General features: G+C 42.5%; 1 protein-coding gene across 1 annotated transcript in view; it reads right to left on the bottom strand.

Moving 5' to 3' along the window:
* CCDC158 (coiled-coil domain containing 158) overlaps positions 1–17592 on the bottom strand; it is a 72005-nt gene that overhangs the window by 12171 nt on the left and 42242 nt on the right. Inside the window, exons 18-21 of the mRNA XM_027769746.1 lie at positions 11292–11440; positions 9207–9266; positions 6900–6959; positions 3390–3457 (exon numbers count right to left, since the gene is read on the bottom strand). Of these exons, the coding sequence (XP_027625547.1) occupies positions 3390–3457; positions 6900–6959; positions 9207–9266; positions 11292–11440 (337 nt within the window). The remainder of the gene's footprint in view (positions 1–3389; positions 3458–6899; positions 6960–9206; positions 9267–11291; positions 11441–17592) is intronic.

A 17592-nucleotide genomic window follows, 5' to 3' on the forward strand; every position in this document is an offset into this window, starting at 1 on the left:
ATAGAGACAGAAAGCAAGAAATCACCCCCCAGGGGGGATGGTCACGGCGCAATCCCTTCTCCTCCATTCTCCTCTTGGGATCTTGGGCATGCACGCACATGTGCCCGGCGTGAGTTTTAAGCCACCGGGTCTGGGACGCGAACCGCGGTCGACTACGTGGGAATCCAATGACATAGCCATTACGCCAACTGCTGGTTCCCAAGAGCTTGTTTTTATAGCTCGTCTTGTCTGTAATTCTTTGGAAATTATACTTATAATTTATAATTATAATATAAATTGAAATTATTCCCTTCATCCATCAGTAGCTATTTACTGAGCACCCACTGTGGTACTAGTACCTGGGATATTTCAGGGAACCAACAGTTAAAGATATTTGCCCCTGTGCTTTTTTCTAGCACAAGGTGACACATAAAGGACAAGACAAATTACTAAGTTACATAATATGTTGTAAAAATAATTTAGTTAAAATTTTTTTGTTTTATATTTTATTTAATTTTTAAAATTTACTTATTTATTTTAATCTGACCAGAGAGGGACAGAGTGAGAGAAGGGGAAAGTGAGAAAGCAAGCCGCCAGGTCCGGATCTCCAACAGCGGTGTGGGGCCCAGCACCCTTAATTTCCCTTCTCCTCCATTTCTCCTCCCTTTCCAAATGTTGACCTTGTACACACATGAACCTGGCATGTTTTCCAAACAGCTGGGCCCAGGACTCGAACTGTACCATTGGCCATGTGGGATCTGGCTATCCTTATTGCCATGCCACAGGCAGGCCCTATTATGTTCTCTTTTACGGGAATTAGGAATCTGTTGGTTAACGATTGCCTTCTAAATCTCACATAGTCTCTATAATTATTTTTGTCCTTTGTAGTTTAAAAAATCTTTTGTATATGTGTAGTGTTCTCTAAGGCTAGGATCTCAGTCAGACCCCTTCTATTATTTTTTAAAAGCTTTTCCCTGTAATATTTTTATCCTTCTCTTCCATTTCTAGACTGAGTTATGCCAACTTGCTTTTCAACACAATCTCTTACTTGAGGAGCTTGTTTTTATTTTTTTAAAAATATTTACTTTTTTAACTTCACTTGCTGTTATTATTTTTTTAACTTGATCAGAAACAGAGCAAGAGAGAAAGGGAAAGCAAGGAAGCAAGCTGTCAGGTCCGGGTCTTGAACCATGGTCGGCCATGTGGGAGTCCAGTGCCTTTAACCACCACGCCACCTGCCAGATCCAAAGAGCTTGTTTTTCTTTTCTTTTCTTTCTTTTTTTTTTTTTTTTTTGGAGAGGTTTTCACTATAGGGTGTGTGCGCTCATCAGACAGACAGAGAGAGACATAGAGACAGAAAGCAAGAAATCACCCCCCAGGGGGGATGGTCACGGCGCAATCCCTTCTCCTCCATTCTCCTCTTGGGATCTTGGGCATGCACGCACATGTGCCCGGCGTGAGTTTTAAGCCACCGGGTCTGGGACGCGAACCGCGGTCGACTACGTGGGAATCCAATGACATAGCCATTACGCCAACTGCTGGTTCCCAAGAGCTTGTTTTTATAGCTCGTCTTGTCTGTAATTCTTTGGAAATTATACTTATAATTTATAATTATAATATAAATTGAAATTATTCCCTTCATCCATCAGTAGCTATTTACTGAGCACCCACTGTGGTACTAGTACCTGGGATATTTCAGGGAACCAACAGTTAAAGATATTTGCCCCTGTGCTTTTTTCTAGCACAAGGTGACACATAAAGGACAAGACAAATTACTAAGTTACATAATATGTTGTAAAAATAATTTAGTTAAAATTTTTTTGTTTTATATTTTATTTAATTTTTAAAATTTACTTATTTATTTTAATCTGACCAGAGAGGGACAGAGTGAGAGAAGGGGAAAGTGAGAAAGCAAGCCGCCAGGTCCGGATCTCCAACAGCGGTGTGGGGCCCAGCACCCTTAATTTCCCTTCTCCTCCATTTCTCCTCCCTTTCCAAATGTTGACCTTGTACACACATGAACCTGGCATGTTTTCCAAACAGCTGGGCCCAGGACTCGAACTGTACCATTGGCCATGTGGGATCTGGCTATCCTTATTGCCATGCCACAGGCAGGCCCACCCTGCCTGCTGGCCCCAGTAAGTATAACTTAGAGAAAGCTAAAGCTAAGGCAGGGTGGCTGTGCGGTGAGTGGTGACGTGCTGCTCAAGGAAGCCCGATGCCACGTGGTGACTGCCTGGCCATGTGTGCAAGTGCCCAAGCCCCAGTGGACTGGAGGAAGAACATAGGGTGACCAGATCCTGTGGAGGCTGCTTGTCTCTTTCCCACTTTTGCGTGCATACATATGTGCTCAGTATTTTAAAAGAAAACAAATGATTTTTTAAAATAATTATTTATTTAATTCATTATTATTATTATTTGATGAGAGGAAGAAAGACAGAGAAAGCAAGCCAGCAGATCTGGGACTTGAACCATGGTTGGCCATATGGGAGCCCAGCACATTAACCACCATGCCACTTACTGGCCTCACAAAATTTTTTTTTAAAGGTAGGGACCAGCAGGTTGCATGATTAAGGTGCTGGATTCTCACATGGCTGACCCTGGTTTAAGTCCTGGACCCAGTGGCTTAATATGTGTGTGTGTGTGTGTGTGTGTGTGTGTGTGTGTGTACCCCAAACCCCAGGAGGAGAATGAAAGAGAAGGGATTGTAGTGTAGTCAACCCCCCAAGGGGTGATTTCTCACTTTCTCTCTCTCCGTCTCTCTGGTAAGTGTACACACCGTATGACAAAAACCTACAAAAAATAAAAAAATAAAAAGGTAAAGTGTCAGAAAGTGATTTTTTTTTTTTTGGAGAGGATTTTGCTATAGAACATGTGCATTCACCGGAAAGACAGACAGAGAGAGAGAGAGACAAAAAGCGAGAAATCACCCCACAAGGGAGATGGCCAGGTTGCAGTATCTTCTACTCTATTATCTTCTTGGGATTTGGGGCATACACACACATGCATCCATCTTGATTATTAAGCCACTGAGTCCAGGCCTTGAACTGCGGTCAACTATATGGGAGTCCAGTGACATAACCATTACGCCATCTGCAAGGTTGTGATTTTTAAATAAGGTTGTAAGAATTAGTCTCATTGGGAAAGTGACATTTGAGCAAAGGCCTTTAAGGACTGAAGAGGTAAAGAATGGGGAGGGAATGGTGGGTGTGAAAGCCCTTTGTGGAAGCCGCCAGCAGGTTAAACAACAGGCCAAGGGAGGACAAGGCAGAATGACCGGAAGAGGGAGGAAGTAGGAAAGGAGACGAGACAGTTCGTAGGAACCTCCAGGCTGTTGTAATGACTATGGAAACGGGGGTCACTGCAAGGTTTTGAGCAGGCCTCATTTCTGTGCTCTTGGTAAGACTCACCTGTAGGTTGGAAAGTGAAGCAGCAAGATGGGTCTTCCATGTCTCCCGCATGTAAGGTGACTGGCTCTCTGCAAAACGAAGAATGGTAATGTGGCATTCCACTCACAAACGTAGTGCTAGGGTTTATGGACAGACACAAGCTAGCACAGGTGAACATGATGGCTTTAAATATAAACTCAAGGTGGCAAACACAGCCCCCTGAATTGCACAGGTCCTAAAATGCCCTAGGAGGAAGAATCAACATTTATAATTTCATTAAAAATTAAATTTTGCAGGACCAGCACATGGCGGAATGGTTACATTGCTGGACTCCCATGTAGTTGACCATAGTTCAAGTCCTGGACCCAGTGGCTTAAAACTCACACCGGGTATGTGTGCATGCATGCCCAAAATCCAGAGAGGAGAATGGAGAAGGGACTGCCATGTGGCCATCCCCCCTGAGGAGTGACTCTTCCTTTCTGTCTCTCTGTCTCTCTGTCTCTCTGGCAAGTGCCTGCACCCTATAGCAAAAGTCTATACCCATGAACACTTTGCAGAATGAAAATATAATCACAAATAATCTTGTTTACAAAATTAATTTTTGTGTAATAATAGATAAAAAACTCAAATCATTGTTTACAAAATTAATTTTTGTGTAATAGCTAAAAAACTCAAATCACTGGGGTCAGCAGGTGGTGTGGAAGTTAAGGCACTGGACCTCACGTGGCCAACCAAGTTTCGAAGCCTAGACCTGGTGGCCTGAAAATCACACCGGGTGCGTGTGCCCAAAATCCCAAGAGGAGAAAGAAGGAGAAGGGATTGAAGTGTGGCCATTCCACTTGCTGGGCACGAGGGAATGATTTCTCACTTTCCTTCCCTCTGTCTCTCTGGCAAGCACAAAAGCACTATGGCAAAACCAAACCAAAACAACAACAAAAAACGCAAATCATAGATTCTCAGAGATGCAATCCTAATGACTTCCTTAAAATGAAGAAACGAAGACAATGTCATCATCAGCATTAGTCGCATCAGTTTACTGCAAGACCTACTTGAATCAGTACACTGAAGTAAACCACAAGTTCTCTGTGTACCAGTATGAAAATATTACAGCAGCAGCTCTCGAAGTGGCTGCCTCCCAGGGGGTTTGCGAGGTCAAAAGTACCATCACTGTGATACTAAAAAGTCACTTGCTTGTAACTCTCAGCTCTCAAAGTGCACAGCAGAGCTCCCCAGAGGCGACATGGCAGCTGATGCCAGCGCAGACCGCATGCACACCCGGCTACGCGAGCCCAGGTGTTTGTTACTAGGCCAGCATTAAGTGGAAAAATAACGCCTTCCCGATGATTTCTTTGGAGAATGCAGTTATTTTTTTGTGATAAAATATAGCACTATGTATCTGCACTGCTGAAGGAGGCAGAGGCTCTGGTCATGAGGTTATCTCAGGGAAGCATCTCCTCTCTGCCCCATGGGCTGCACTCCTTCCCCTGGCTCAGGGTGGAACAGAGCAGCACAGAGCAGAGCAGGGGTTACAACATGAGCTCAGGAGCCAGCCAGGCCAGATTCCATATGAGTGACAGGGCATGTGCATTCGCTGGAGAGAGAGAGAGAGTGTGAGAGATCACCCCCTGGGGAGAACGGCCACACTGCAATCTCTTCTTCTCCATTCTTTTGGGATTTGGGGTACACACGCAGCTGGGCATGTAGGATCCAACTGCCTTAACCTCCGTGCCAACTGCTGTCCCTAAAGTTCTTTTTTTTTTTTTCATGAGAGAGAGACAGAGACAGACACAGAGACCACACCCTGGCAGGGCATTGACATCACAGTCCACTCCCAGACCCTCCCAGCCAACCCCAGATCATGGACACATGTGTGCCACGTACACTTAGGGAGGTTTCCTGAACGCAGACCCAGAACCTTTCCATGTGGGTCAGCCTCACCGAGTGTGGTGCATGCATTTATTTATTTATTTAGCCACAGGGTGTGTGCGCTCACCAGAGAGGAGAGAGACAGAGAGAGGGAAAGTGAGAAACCACCCCCGGTGGGGAGGGCCACACCACGATCCCTTCTCCTCTATTCTCTTCTTGGGATTTTGCACATGGGCCCAGTGTGATATTCAAGTCACCAGTCCGGGACTGAACTGTGGTTAGTCATATAGGAATCCAGTCGCCTTAACCACCATACCACCTGCTGACTCCCCACAGAGTGAAGCATTTTGCCACTGAGCCACTGCCTGGCTCCACAAAGAGATTCAGGAAGATTCCAGTCCACTCTGTGGTGATCAGGGAGTAGAGACGGTGAGTGCCCGTTGCCATGTCACACCAGGTGGTTCACCAGACATGTGACTGAATGGCTGGGGTGGGGGTGGGGGTAGGCGTGGCGCTGAGACACAAGGAATAATCTCCTAACTGGAATCCATGTACTTATTTACAGCTTAACAACAGCCACTTAATGTCTCCGAAGTTTTTGTGGGTCAGGAATCTGGACACATCTTGCTGGTTGGTTTTGGCTCAGGGTCAATTGGAGGTCACAGTTGTGTTGGCCTGGGCTGTGGCCATGCAAAAGCTAGACACAACTGAAGGATCACCTCCATGCCAGCTCAGTCACATGGCCTGTTGCTGGAGGCCTCAGTTCCGCACTACGTGGACCTCTCCGTAGGGGGCTGCCTGCCTCTACTCCTGACACAGCAGCCGACTGCCCCAGAGGAAGTGGTTCAAGACAGAGTAAAGCAGGAGCCAAACCGCTTTTGAAGACCTTGCCATGGGAGTCAACACTGTTATCTCTGCAGTAACCTAAGGGCTACCCAAGTCGGCCCTCATCATCGGAGAAGGGACGACATAGGTGTGTGAACATCAAGAGGGAAGATATTTGGGAGATTTCGTGGAGGCTGGATACAACAGGAGGTAACCCAGAGGCTGGCAATAATGCAAGCTCAGAGTAGTGATGTGTGGGTAACCCTGAATGGACTGTGAACAGCACAACTCATTTTCATATAGTAAAGATAGAAAGAAGTTTCAGCTATCTCTATTTTTATTGGTGGTAAAAGGAGAAAAGAAGGGCCAGCAGGTGGCATGAAGGTTAAGGTGGCTAGATTCCATATGGTTGACTACACGGTTCGAGTCCCAGACCAGCAGCCTGGAAAACACAATGGGAACATGTGAGTGCATGCCCAAAATCCAGAGAGGAGAATGGAGGAGAAGGGATTGTGGGGTGGCTATCCTTCCTGGGGAGTGATTGCTCTCTCTCTCTATCTTTCTCTCTCTCCCTCTCTCGTTTGCTTCTTTCTTCAGAGAATACATGAATCCTACAGCAAAAACTACAAAAAAAAAAAAAATCTCCCAGGCAGTCAGTCTCTAGACGGACCTCACGACTGTAAGCAGCTCGAGGACGGCCTGTATCTGTCTTGCTCTGACTATATCCCAAGGGCCTCAGTACGTGGTGGACCCAGGCAGTTAGCAATCTCTTGAACTAATGGATGACCAGTAGTAAAATAGGTATTTTGAAAGCTGAGAGAAGGGAAGGGAGTTTCCTACCTGCTCAGAGTCTCACTTGATTTGCTGCCTTCAGTGGAGTCCCTTAATGAGTTGTTGCTTCTGTTGGTGGAGAGAGGGCAGAAATGAAAACGACACAATGCTGTTCTCTTACCAATGCAACGAAGGCTCGTGAGGGAAATCATTTATTTTTATAGACAGTGGAAGATGCTGTCTGATGGCTTCATAGGTCGAGTGAGCTGGGGGCCTTGGCTCTCACAGGTGATGAGAGTGGGAGTAAAAGCAGAGATTCTTCAGTGTCAGACCGAGGATCACAGGCTTGATCAGCAGGCAGTGAGGAGCCACTGACATCAAGCAACAGCTTGTGTGTCTTATGTGGATTAAACTTAGGGCCAGTAAGTTGCATGGTGGTTAAGGTGGCTGGATCCCACATGACTGACTGCATAGTTCGAGTCCTAGACCCAGTGGCTTGAAAAATACAGTGGGAGCACGTGTGTGCTTGCCCAAGATCTTGAGAGGATTATGAAGAAGAAGGGATTGGAGTGTGGCCATCCCCATTGAGGGGGTGATTTCTCACTTTCCCTCCCCACCACCTTGTGTCTCTCCATGGAAAGCATGTGCCCTATATCAAACAAAACAAAAATAAAACTGTGCGGGCCAGTGGCGTGGTGGTTGAGGCACTGGACTCCCACATAGCTGACATCTGAGTCCCAGACCTGATGGCTTGTTTTCTCAGTCTCCCTCTGCCCTATATCCCTCTGTCAAATTAAAAATAAATTAACTAAATAAGTAAGTCCTTTCTTTCTTTTTCTTCTTCATTCTTTCCTTTTGTTAGAAATTTTTTTTTTTTTTTTTGCTATAGGGCTCATGCATTTGCTGGAGAGATAGAAAGACAGAAAGCAAAAAAGTCATTCCCAAGGAGGATGGCCACGCCACAATCCCTTCTCCTCCATTCTCCTCTCAGGATTTTGAACACACATGTACACGTGCTCAGTGTGAGTGTCTGGCATAAGTTTTAAGCTGCCAAGTCTGAGATTCAAACTGCAGTCGACTACGTGGAAGTCCAGCAACATAACCATTACACCATCTGTGGATCCCGTAAGTAATTCTTTAAAAAAATTTTTTTAAATAAAAACAAAACTGTTCTTTAAAAGAAAACAAAGAGTATTTATTTAATTCTATTTATTATTATTCTTCAATTTAACCAGAGAGAGGTGGAGAGTGAGAATGAGAAAGCAAGCTGCCAGGTCTGGGACTTGAACCTCAGTCAGCCATGTGGGAGACCAGTGTCTCAACTACTACATTACCTGCTGGCCCCAAATAAAAACTGTTCTTTAAAAAAAGTTAATGTAGGGCTGGCGGGTGGCGTGGTGGTTATGGTGTTGGACCTGTAGATGACTGACTGTGGTTCGAATCCTGGACCTGGCAGCTTGCTTTCCCACTTTCGCCTTTTCTCTCTCTGTCTCGCTCTGGTCAAATTAAAAAATAATAATAACAAATTAAATAAAATAAATAAATAATTCTTTTTAAAAAAGTTAATGTTAGTCTTTCTTTATTTTTGGCTTAAGCAAATTTTCAGACATTGTATTTGATTAGGGTCTCCTTTGGGATTATAGGTTTCATTTTGAAATTCTCTTTTAAATTATTCCTTTTAAAAATTCAACCATTCAATTATGATTAAAAAATCGGATTTTAGGGGGGTGAGCAGATGTAGTGGTTACATCGCTGGACTTCCACATGGCTGACCGTGGTTCAAGTCCTGGACCTAGTGGCTTGAAACTCATGCTACGTGCATGTGCGAGTGTACCCAAGATGACAGGAGGAGAACAGAAGAGAAGGGATTGTGACATGGCTATCCCCCTGGGAAGTGATTTCTCACATCCCCTCTCACTGTCTTTGTCTCTCTTTCTAGCAGCATATGCACCCTAAGGCAACGATAAGGTTATTATAATCCCATTTTTGAGGTTGTTATAATTTCCTTCTGGACTATCCTTTTCTTCAAAGTTCTATAAAGCAATATGTAAATATGTATATATATAGAAAAAGTCTTCTATTGTTGGAATGCATTATCATATAGATGACTTCACATCATGGTAATTATCAGCAAAATTTAACGTAAGTTTAAAAAATCCCTATTAAATTGATTTCTTGAAAGTAAATTACTTTATTACATTTCATTGTAATTCTTTTTAGAATCAGTTAAAAACAACGTAACAGTTATCCTTCAATTAACCCAATATGCTTATTAAATGCCATGTAACTAACTGTCCAAATTGACTTCCTAAATTGCCTGGCCACATATAAAATTCTAGGGCGACTAATTTGATTGGAATCTCAGGTTCCTCTTACCTATGGCATATGTCTGACCGCAGGCTTGATTCAGTGATGCAGTCTCTTACCCGTTCATCTCTGTATAGACAAATATAATTCTCAGCTAATTGTATAAAGATCAATTTTCAGATTCCATGTCTTTTAAGAATAATCAATTGGGGGCTGGCAAGTGACATGGTGGTTAAGGGCATTGGACTCCCACAGGGCTGACCACAGTTCAAGTCCTGGACCTGGTAGCTTGCATTCTCACTTTTCCTCTCTCTCCCACTTGCTTGCTCTGTACCTCTCTGGTCAAATTAAAATAAATAAATTAAGTTAAATACAATAATTATTGGGAATAGCGGTTGGTGTAATGGCTGTGTTGCTGGACTCCCATGTAGTCAACTGGGGTCTGAGTCCCAGACCTGATGGCTTAAACTCACGCCGGCACGTGTGCATGCGTGCCCAGGATCCCAAGAGGAGAATGAAGAGAAGGGATTGAGGTGTGGTCATCTCCCCTGAGGGGTGATTTCTCGCTTTCTGTCTCTCTGTCTCTCTGTCTTTCTGGTGAGTGCAAGTTACCCTATAGCAAAAAACCTCTTCCAAAAAAAAAAAAACAATTATTTTTTTTTTAAAAAAAGAAGAATCAATTGCTCAGATGTATTTAGTTTTCTTTTAAGCTACAACTGTAGCTTTTAAGCCTCCAAAAACATTTTGCAAAGGGCTCTCCTTGGAGTTTACCAGCTCAGAAATGCCTTCCTAGAACAGACTCTTAAAAGCTTTAGGAGGAGGGGCCAGCAGATGGTGTAATGGTTACATTGCAGGACTCCCACATAGTTAACTGTGGTTCAAGTCTCGAACCTGGTAGCTTGAAGCTCACACTGAGTGGGGGCCAGCAAGTGGCATATTGGTTAAGGTGCTGGACACTACCATGTGGCCAACCACGGTTGGAGTCCTGGACCTGTTGGCTTACTCTCTCACTTTCTCTCTCTCTCTCTCTCTCTCTGTATGTCTCTCCCTCTCTGGTCAAATTAAAATAAACAAAAGAATAAATAAAATTAAATAAATAATTCTGTTAAAAAATTGTAAAAAAAAAAAACAAATAAAACCTCCCACTGGGCACGTGTGCATGTGTGCCTAAAATACCAATAGAAGAAAAGAGAAGGGATTGCAGTGTGGTCATCACCCCTGGGGGGTGATTTCTTGTTTTCTGTCTCTCTGTCTCTCCAGAGAGTGCATGCACCCTATAGCAAAAATCTCTCTCTAAAAAAATAAAAATGATTATTAATATTAACAATATTAATAACAATTAGGTAAATCCAGCTAATATTTTGATATCTTGGGTCAATATATACCAGTTGAATATCTTAAGGAACTGAAGATTATTTGTATATAAATGATTTCAGAAAGCATTACTTTAGATACTGTCATATAATCAAAAAATTAATATAACAATTAGTTACTACAGTAGTTAAAATATATATTCCATATTCAAATGCTTTTAAAAAAGCTAATCTAAATAACAACAATAAAGTTAAAGAGCACTGTTTGACAACAGGATGAGGATCTCATCGATTTTTCCAGCTGTCTATAGGGAAGGGCCGGGGAGCTGGGTGGGTCCCTTTTGGATGTGCCTCTTACTAACCTGATGAAGGGCCCAGGCATGGGCACCCACAGAACTGAGGCCCTTCCCCTGCGCTCCTCCCTGGAGCAGCAGAGCCCTCAGGGTTCTCACTCTAGCTCCACACTGACCATCGCTGAGGAAAGTGAACCTTTGGGACTTGTGCTTTTCTCCTTGTAAACTGAGACAAACAAACTTCACCCTGCCTTGTCTCACATGATTGCTGTAATAACATGATGGATGTGAAGTCTGTTGGGAATTATAAATTACTATACAGATAAACTTGGGTAACACCTCATGCTCTCCGAACAGGATGACAACGTCAAGTTGTTCTACTTTTGCTCAGATCCTACACTTGCACATTGCTCTCCTTGGTAACTTCAGATATTCAACTTTATTTAAACCCCAACCTCCCTGAGAATCACGGGGGACAACTTAGTGGTAAACTACACGCGAGAGGACCCTTCCCAGCCCTGGTGCACACGGTCTTCCCGGCTACGCACAAGGCTCCCAGGGATGGTGTTCGGCCATCGTTCTCCGTCTTGTTCAGAGGCACTGCCGGCTCCTCGTTGATCACACTTCTCAGCTCCTGGAGAAGCTGTTTCAGGTCCCTTGTTGGATCTTCCTTCAGTGTGTTGGGTTTCATAGAGTGCTGGAATAAAGTTACAAGCCAAGACATATTTTTTTCAGATTCATATGCTATTTCCTACTGGAAAATTAATTCAGCTGGTAAATAGACATTATGGAAGAGTAAGGAGAGGAAAATAAGAATCACCTGTGATCTTAAATACGTAAAGAGAATCAATAATGACCAACCAAAATTCATAGGTTAGTATTCTAATTTATATACACATGTATATATACAGTATGTATTATATATGTGCATATACACACATACTTGTACGGGATCAAACTATACATTTTAAGGTTTTTCAATAACTTGTAAAAAATTTAAATTTGGGGGCCAGCAGGTGGTGTAGTGGCTAAGGCACTGGACTCCCACGTGGGCTGACGTGGTTCGAGTCTGGGACCCAGTGGCTTGAAACTCACTCTGGGTATGTGTTTGTGTGTGTGCCAAATCCTCAGAGGAGAATGGAGGAGAAAGGATCATGGCATGCCCTCCCCCCCAGGTGGGGAGGATTTCTCACTTTCTGTCTCTCTGTATCTCTAGGGAGTACATGTGCCCTATAACAAAAATCTCTCAAAATTTTTTTTTTACTTTTAAGAATTTGGTATAGTAGGCATCCTTACTATGTCATTAAATATTTTTTAGTACAATTCAGGAAAAATTACTTTCTTACTTTATTAGGGTTAAACTGATTTTATAAATTATAGCTACAAAACTTAAGCAGCAAGAAATTCTTTTGAGATAAGTTAATCTATCCCCCAGATCGAAGAGACAACCAGTATTATCAAACTGTTAGCTGGTATTAAAGAATAATATGAGAAAATGTTCACATTAGTATAGATTATTCCCCCATGAATATTTATAACAAGAAGTACAAACATTCCCTGTAGACACATCATGAGGGGAAACCAAATGCTGCAATCCTTTCACCTTCATTTCTCTCTCCTCTCAAGGTGTTGGGCACCTACACATATGTGCCTGGCAAGTTTTTCAGGCCTCTGGTTCTGGGACTTGAACCACGCAGTTGGCCTTGAGGGATCCCACCACCTTAACCCCTGTGCCACTGGCTGGCTGAGGCTTCACAGTTGCTAAGCTGGCGCTGCACAGGAGGTCTAGTACGTGCTTCAGGATGTCCAGGCCTTGTTTCCGGCCCTGGCCCTTAGGTCAAACTGAGGTAGAGGCTTCCGTGTTTGTGTATTCTACTTTGCCCCAGATTTTTAACCATTTGATATACCATGAGCATTTTCCCACTAAACATAGGTTAAAAACGTAACTGTTAATGCTGCATCGTCATTTCCTAATTTTTAAACCAATTCCCTATTGTCAATTGTATTATGTCCACTTTTTGTTATTATAAATAATGTTTTAGGGCCAGCAGGTATGTGGCATTGAGTGCTAACTTGGCCAACTGTGGTTTGAGTCCCGGACCTGGCTGCTTGTTTTCTTAGACTTGAACCACAGTCAGCCATGTGGGGGAGTCCAGTGCCTTAATCATCATGTGACCTGTTGGCCCTTAAACAAGTATAATTAATACACTTCAGACACTAATGGAAAAAGTGAACAACATGCAAGAAGTAGTTAAGGGCGCTGGACTCCCACATGGCCGACTGCAATTTGAGTCCCTGACCTGGTGGCTTGCTTTCTCACCTTTTCTCTCTCTGTCTCTCTCCTCTCTTGCTCTCTCTCTCACTCTCTCTCTCTCTCTCTCCTTCTCTGGTCAAATTAAAACAAATACAGTTAAATAAAAATAATTCTTAAAAAAGGAATGGATTGTAATGTAAGCAAAGAGAGTGAAATTCTAAAAGGAATCAAAAGGAAATTTTATAAATTAAAAGGACTATAACAGAAATGAAGGGTGATGGGTTCATTAATAGACTAGACTGAGCACAGAAAACAACCAGTGAGCTTGAAGGGATGTCAATAGAAACTTCCAAAGGTGAAATGCAAAGATTAAAACTAATTGAAAAGATGAAAAAGAATGTCCAAAAATTAAAAGATGAAAAAAAGCATAACATATTCGTAATGAGAATACTAGAAGGAAAAGAAAGAGAGAAAGAAACAGAAGTGTATGAAGTAATACTAGCTAAGAGTTTTCCAAGATTAGGGCCAGCAGACGGAACGGTAGTTAAGGTGCTGGACTCCCATATGGCCAACCAAGTGGGTTGAATTCTGAACCACTTTCCCTCTCTGTCTGTCTGTCTGTCTCTGGCCAAATTAGAAAATACCACTAATAATTAAAATTAAAATAATTCTTTAAAACAAAAGAATTTTCGGGACCAGCAGTTAGCGTACTGGCTATGTTGCTGGACTCCCATGTAGTTGACTGTGGTTCGCGTCCCGATCCGGTGGCTTAAACTCACGCTGGGCGCGTGTATGTGCATGAAGATCCCGAGAGGAGAAGGGGTGGTGGCGTGGCCATCCTCCCTGGGGGTGATTTCTCGCTTTCTGTCTCTCTGTCTCTCTCTGTCTGTCTGGCGAGTGCATGCACGCTGTAGCAAAAAAATCCCCTCCCCCCCTCCAAAAAAAAATAATTTTCCAAGATTAGTGACAGACACCATGCCACAGATCCAGGAAGCTCAAAACCATATTTAAACTGCAGAAGATCAAAGACAAATAGGGAACCAGCAGTTAGCGTAATGGCTATGTCGCTGGACTCCCATGTAGTCGACTGCGGTTTGTGTCCCAGACCTGGTGACTTAAACTCACACCGGGCGTGTGTGCGTGCATGCCCAAGATCCCGAGAGGAGAATGGAGGAGAAGGGATTGTGGTGTGACCATCCCCTCTGGGGGGTGATTTCTTGCTTTCTGTCTCTACGTCTCTCTCTGTCTGGCGAGCGCACGCGCCCTATAGCGAAAAAAAACTCTCAAAAAAAAAAAAAAAAAAAAAGACAAATAGGAAATCTTGAAAGAAGCCAGAGGAAAAAAATGCCTTACCTGCTACGGAGTAGTAAAGATAAGAATTACGTGAGACTTCTCAGAAAACATGCAAGCAAGGAGAGTGGACTACAATATCTAGTGTTGAGAGGAAAAAAAGAGAAAAATACAGCCATTTAGAACTAGGTGCTCTGGGGACCAGCAGGTAGTATGGTGGTTAAGGCGCTGGACACTCCCGTATGGCTGGATACAGTTCGAATCCCAGACCTGGTGGCTTGCTTTCTCACTTTCCCTGTCTCTCTCTATTTCTCTCTCTCTCTCTCTCTCTGTGTGTGTGTGTGGTCAAATAAAAATAAATGAATGAATAAATAAAATAAAATGAATGATTATTTTTAAAAATAATAATAAAAATTTTTATTATTATTGAAATCTGAAAAATTATCCTTCAAAAGTGAAGAAGAAATGAAGCCTTTCTCAAGCAAAAATTGAGGGAATTTGTTGCTAGTAAGAAGAAAATTTACAGATCAGGACCAGACGTGGCTCAGCGGTGAAACACCAAGCTGCAGAGTGACCTACACAGTAAGGTTCCGGGTTCATGGCCACGGACCTTCCATTCCGAAACACAGGACTCTTGTCAGGCTGGTAGAGAACTAGCTAACCATGAGCTATCTCTGAAGTTACTGAAGCCCAGCAGAGGATCTTGTCATCCCCCAACCCAAACTTTTGACCTTTCGATACATGTATGGCTATTTCTAGAAGACATAGATTTATAGGATAAACTTTGTATAAGATTTTGGTTTCAGAAGAAGAATATAAGCTTACCTTGTTATTTTTGATTAAGGTTTATTTTGTGGTTTGATTTGTTTCCTATTACGTTTTGATTCTGAAATCACTTTATGCTATATTCGTTTCTAAAATTACTAAATTAGGGGGCCAGCAGGTGGTGTGGTGGTTGAGGTGCTGAACTACCACATGGCTGACTACAGCTCAAGTCCTGGACCTGGCAGCTTGCTTTCTCACCCTCTGTCTGTCTTTCCCTTTGGTGAGCACACATGCCTTGTAGTGGGTTGAGAAATCATAATAATAAATAAAATTTGAAAAGTAATTCTAAAAATATACATATTACTAAGTTATATATCTATCTTCCATAAGTACTGATCTCTCTAATGGCCTTGAGTCCACTACAGGCAAGCTTAGGAGTTATAGTGTGAGATAAGTAACGTCTTAGGGAGAGTGTGCACTTCCCAGCCAACCAAGTTCTATCTTGATTCTCCAAAGATAGATGACAAATGAAAAGCTAAAAATAAAAGCCTGATCTCATTCCATTCGAATTAGACTATTCTATTTTGAGAATGTCTGACCAAATCCATCGCTTATATTCCTGTTAGAAGGCTGTAATAAAAATGAAATGTAAATATATTGACGGCAATAAAGTGGGATATAAATATACTATTTATATAATGTAATAGTAACAGATGAGTAGAAAACAGAACAAAAAGTACAGGGTAGCTAAATATCTTGCCCATATCCCAATGCTTTTTTTGCAAGGACCAAACACAGCTAGTACAAATTACAGTGCAGAAGCTGATACATAATTGAAACGAATTATATCATTCTGAAAATATTTTATTTCGATATGCTAAAATAGCCTTTATCTGAAACATTAATCTATAATACTTCTTTATCAAACTACACACACACACACACACACACACACACACACACACACACAGATGTGCTAGGTGTCTGAACTTGGACCAAAGCACATAATGTAACTCCTGGTTTTCTTATTTTTTCACTTATAACACAAGGGAAGTCACATGATAATCTGAAATGCCTCTAAAGCTCTAAAACTGATGATCCCCACGGAGACCTACGGAATACAGTGTTGGTTTAGGTCGAGTATCCTCCTCCATCATGGGAGCAGGAGCAGGGCAGCTAACAAGAGTTAGCTGTGTGTTCCAGATTCAGACTGTCTGGCTTAAGTCTCAGCTCTGCTGTGCCTGTGGTGTGTGAACCCACTGCAACTCACTTAGCTTCTTTGGGCCTCAGTTTCTCTGTCTGTAAGATAGGTAAAAACTAGCATTTACGTCATGTAAGTGGTTGTGGTGAAAAAAATATATAATCTACAAAAGTATTTTGCAGGCCAGCAGGTGGCATGGTGGTTAAGAAGCTGGGTTTCCACATGGCCAGCTGCAGTTCAAGTCCTGGACCTGGTGACTTGAAGACAGTACCAGGTACAAGTGCATATGTGCTCCAAATCCTGAGAGAAGAAGGGAAGAGAAGAAACTGTGATGTGACCATCCCTTCTAGGGGATGATTTCTCACTTTACCTCTCTCTCTTTCTCCGGTGAACTTATGTGCCCTATGGCAAAAAAAACTAACTAACTAAAAAAAAATTAGAAAATAAAAGACAAAATTGAAAATTTCTGTAAAGAACTAGAACAAAAAAAATAAAATTATATGGAAATCTAGTACTGAAAAATTCTAAAATTAAGAATTTAATAGATAGGTTTAATAGTAGCTTAGACTCAGGTGAAGACAGAATTAATGATCTGGAAAAGGACCAGGAAGAAACATCCAGATTGAAGCACAGAGAAAGAAAAATAATGGACAATGGAGAAAGGAGCATACAGACACATAGGGCATGCTTTTTTATTTTTAATTTTTAAAAAATTTTGCTATAGAGCACAAACACTCGCTGGAGACAAACAAAGAAAAAGAGAAAGTGAGAAATCATTCCCTCCTCAGGGGGACGACTGCATCACAAGCCCTTCTCTTCTCTTCTCCTCTGCAGTTTCGGGCACGCACATGTGCCTGGCATGATTTTCAAGTCGTCAGGTCTGAGACTTGAACCATGCAGTCACCCATAAGAGATTCCGTGCCTTAGCCTCCATGCCACCTGCTGGCGCCTGGAGTTAATTTTTAAGAGTGTGATCAGAGGCCAACAAGTTTGAATTGGAGTACAAAATCTCAAGAGATGAGCTGTGTCTTGTTTATTGTTATAGCCACACTGTTAACACACTGCCTTGCAGCTGGCGCCCATGAAGTGCGTATTTGCTAGACGAACTGCTGCCAAAGCACGTATCCAAAAGTGCCGTGGACAGACAGCTGACGCCTGCAGGGTTCTGCGCACCACCATATAAGATCAAGTGTGGAATTTTCTACTTGTGCTGTCAGGTTAGTGAGAAGAAGGTCTCAAATGTTGGAGTACTTCGAATTTCAAAATTTCACATTAGGAATGCTCATCTCATACGCAATTTCCATTTAAATAGTATAGGTGGAAAAATGAGTAGTTTTTC

This window comes from Tupaia chinensis, unplaced genomic scaffold (assembly GCF_000334495.1).
Source record: "Tupaia chinensis unplaced genomic scaffold, TupChi_1.0 Scaffold000086_1, whole genome shotgun sequence".
Classification (NCBI taxonomy): Eukaryota; Metazoa; Chordata; class Mammalia; order Scandentia; family Tupaiidae; genus Tupaia; species Tupaia belangeri.